The 4013-nt window shown below is 29.9% G+C and overlaps 2 protein-coding genes across 2 annotated transcripts; one reads left to right on the top strand and one right to left on the bottom strand.

Moving 5' to 3' along the window:
- Positions 1-495: 495 nt before the first annotated feature.
- Bm17229 (Uncharacterized protein) lies at positions 496-1740 on the bottom strand (the record flags this gene model as incomplete). Its single annotated transcript, XM_043083027.1, has 4 exons — positions 496-768; positions 957-1133; positions 1337-1436; positions 1625-1740. 4 exons carry the CDS (start codon positions 1738-1740, stop codon positions 496-498), a joined length of 666 nt encoding a protein of 221 aa, XP_042938961.1.
- Positions 1741-1844: 104 nt separating this feature from the next.
- On the top strand, positions 1845-3319 carry Bm17230 (Uncharacterized protein; the record flags this gene model as incomplete). Its single annotated transcript, XM_043083028.1, has 3 exons — positions 1845-1911; positions 2297-2825; positions 3316-3319. 3 exons carry the CDS (start codon positions 1845-1847, stop codon positions 3317-3319), a joined length of 600 nt encoding a protein of 199 aa, XP_042938962.1.
- Positions 3320-4013: the final 694 nt, after the last annotated feature.

The following is a 4013-nucleotide window of genomic DNA, read 5'->3' on the forward strand; positions in this document are numbered from 1 at the left end:
TCATCGGTATCGTTATCATCATCATGACAAACTAACTCAAAGTGCAAACACTTAAAGGAGAGTGGAAAATTTTCGAAATAAATTACAATCCTAAGTGTGGCTTTGTTACCTCAGCAAATGCTACTAATAAATATGGAGAGGATTTCCTTCCTTTGCTTCTCACTTATAAAAAAACAAATCTAATGCATCACTGAAAAACTGTTACTAAAATCTGGTTGGTAGTTTTTTATTAAACACGAATGTTACAAAGACAAAAAGGAAAGGGATGTTCGAAAATATTGCCCTTTTTAAATCCATGCAGTGCAAAATTCAAGAATAGTGGCAAATGGAATTTCTATCAAATTTATAAACAAAATTTCATTCTATTATTTGAATCAAAGAATGAAAAAATAGTGAAAATTCGGGGAGTATAGCAATGTTGATCTAAAATTCTGTTTAAAATAATGAGAGTGGAAAATTGGGGATAGATTAAATTATACTTCAGAAGTATCGAGATTAGTGACAAGTCTCAGGATTCAAATTGTAAAGAAGGACTTTTCCTCCAGAAATATAATTTCTAGCAAACGCTAAACCACTATCTGTTAGACTACTAAATGCAATCATTTCACGTGGCACAGAATCAGAACTGACGAAATACGATCGTGCATGATCCAACAAAAGTGCTGCAATGCCTCTACGTCTTAAAGTTTGATGTACCCAGATTCGATTAACACCCATGTATACATTGTTGCTTGTTGGGATTATATCATTATTTGCTGCACTGTTTTCCTTGAAATTAAATGCAAATTATAATTAATGTTAGGCTGTGTACACACAAATATTGTCAAGACAACACATTATGCATTCACTTAAATTACAGATTTTTCTCTCAAAAGAAAGATATCAAGTAAGACTTTTTACTTGTGGATAGAAATGGAATGAAATTAAAATTAACTGATAACACGAAAAGGATATACTTCTGCATACTGCAGTTGTTTCCTGGAAATCTTTTCAACCAGTGCTACAGCACCAATAAAGTAATATTTGTCTGAAGCTGTAACGTATACCCAAGCTTGTCTTCTACCATCCGATGTCCAAACTTGCGCTAAATCTGGTGTATAGCCTAATTCTTTATTGATGCATTCCAAAATAATCTATAAATATGCCATGATGAGGAAAGAATAACAGAAATATGCACTAAACTGATACGATGAATCAAATGAGAAGAGAATATTTTTAATTTTTAAATTGATATATAAGATGAAGTAAACTTCCAACTGTCTGAATTTATAAGAAATCTATGATTTACGTGTAGTCTGATGCATATCGAAATGTTATCAACAAGAAAGAGATAAACCTTATCAACACGTGTTTTCAATGTACATTTCGATGTTTGCGTAATGCAAAATATGTGACTATAATTCCCTTCGAATTGTTCAACAATGCAAAAAGCAGCCCTTAAAACAGTGTAAGACTGATTAATCTGTAGCCATAAAAATTTAAAATGTGGTTTAAATTCAAAGCATTACTGATGACTGTTATGAAGACGAGTATGCAGAAAGCATAAACTGACATTTCCAGTGGAAATTTCAATTTTAAATTCAAATATGACATATAAAAGATCTGCTGAAAAGGAAAGCTGTACCGTTTCCAAACATTTAGCTGTGAGCTTTGCACACGAAACCATTTGGTTGATAGAAAACGATTGTGAAATTCTTGATGTTGCTTCTGATCGAATAACGAATCGCAATCATATACCATATCACACTGAAGATGGTGACCATTGTGGTATATATTTCGATCGATTAATATAATTTTGTGTTTGTTTTTTTTTTTTTCATTTCAGGTGAGAAGGGTAACTAACAATGGAAACTATGAGAATTCTTATACTCATTTCATTAGCTGCTGCCATTGTTCAATCAGAATATTATGGTAATATAGCTTTTTTTTTTTTATTAAAAAAGAAACTAGCTGAGTAAAATGAAAAAAAAAAAAAAATGTAAAATGAAACTGAGCAAAATGAAATTTGAAAAATACTAAATGATTATTCTATCGTACTTTTTTAAAATAAAATTTTTTATCGCATTCTAATTAATTAATTCATTAATTATTATAATCAAAAATAGTTGGAAGGAATAGATAAGGGAATTAATTTGTTATCATTACATAAGCTATAAATTTTAATTAATTTAGGCTAATCAATCTTCATCTAAAATGTCAACTGTTTTGTCGTTTTATGATGATGAAAAATGCATACTTTGATTTACTAAAAAAAAAAAAAGAAGAAAATTAATAATTTGCTATTTAAATTTTACAGCCAATTACAACGATCCATTGACAAGAGATTCCATGAATTTCGAAAAACGAGCGGTGCCATCTATGCGCAATATGATCAATTTAAACAAAAGAAGTGACAGTGACAACGGCGCATTTGACCGCGAGTTTCTCCATTTCGGCAAACGAGAGGTGCCATCTAAGCACAATATGATCAATTTAAACAAAAGAAGTGACAGTGACAAAGGCGCATTTGACCGCGAGTTTCTCCATTTCGGCAAACGAGAGGTGCCATCTAAGCACAATATGATCAATTTAAACAAAAGAAGTGACAGTGACAACGGCGCATTTGACCGCGAGTTTCTCCATTTCGGCAAACGAGAGGTGCCATCTAAGCACAATATGATCAATTTAAACAAAAGAAGTGACAGTGACAAAGGCGCATTTGACCGCGAGTTTCTCCATTTCGGCAAACGAGAGGTGCCATCTAAGCACAATATGATCAATTTAAACAAAAGAAGTGACAGTAACAGCGGCGCATTTGACCGCGAGTTTCTCCATTTCGGCAAAAGGTCAACAAATATACATTTGTATGAAATTTTTAGGTAAAAACAAGAGTAAACCAGGAAGTAATTAACAGATGAGAGAAAGGTATAGCTGAGAGTTCGCATATTTCAGTATGACATATGGGAAGGAACAGAGATTGTTTAAGTCTTACTGTCAGCTAAGTAAATGTGCAATTTAGTTTTTATTTTTGATTTGATATTTTTTGATTTCTTTCAAAATTTTTTTAAATGTTTTATCAAAATATTGCTTAATAATCTTTTTATTTTAAAAAAAAAAAAAATATTTTTTGTTTTATAGTTGCATGGATGAATATAAATTCTTCTATGCAGCAATCAGCACTTTTAAACTTTAAATAAAATATTCTAATCAATTCAAATGTTGGCAGAAAAATTTTTTAAATATCATCTATGTAATAAAAATAGTAATAATATAATATTAAAAATATAATAGTGTGACATTTCTTTTAATATTTTTTATGTGTTTTTTTCTTTTCAGATAATCACCGAATGAAATTCATCACAAAAGAATACAAAATTTTAAATGTGTCGTAAAAAATTTTCTCTGTTTCAGAGCCAATATCATTTTTGTTTAGCTTTCAATGTTTCACAAAAATAACTTTAAACTTTTCATAGTTTTATTCGATAAATTGAATTATGCAAATTAATTACTAAAAGCTGATAAAGTTGCAATTTTGATGAAATTTGAATGAATTATGCTAATTAATGGCTCTTTTTCCGAGAGAAAATTATGGTGGTATACTTCAAATTGTATTTGTTTATTGTGAATGAAACTATTTCTTACTTGGAACAAGTTCATTACCTTTAATATTTACTCTTAAATTTGGGAAAAAAAAAAAAAAAGAAAAACTCAACTTGGAAAATAAATCAACTTGGAAAAAGCTTCTTGTCAAGCCGATTCTCATTAACAGAAGAAGTGACCACAGGACAAAAATGAAAAGAAATGATTAACTTCAGAACAACGTAGTTAAATTCTAAAAAAAACGTTGCATGGACAAAATTTGATTTGATAAAATTCAGAATTGGAATCAAACTCAAAATTTGAAACGACAATTGCGCCACAGTGCAGAAAATTGTGATTGCTAAAGCTGTTCAGAAATAAAATGAATTATTTGATTTATTGCATAAAACAATGGATATTGCTCTTTCATATTTGATATGACACTTAGTCCTTTA

Source organism: Brugia malayi (genome assembly GCF_000002995.4).
Source record: "Brugia malayi strain FR3 genome assembly, contig: Bm_087, whole genome shotgun sequence".
NCBI lineage: Eukaryota > Metazoa > Nematoda > Chromadorea > Rhabditida > Onchocercidae > Brugia > Brugia malayi.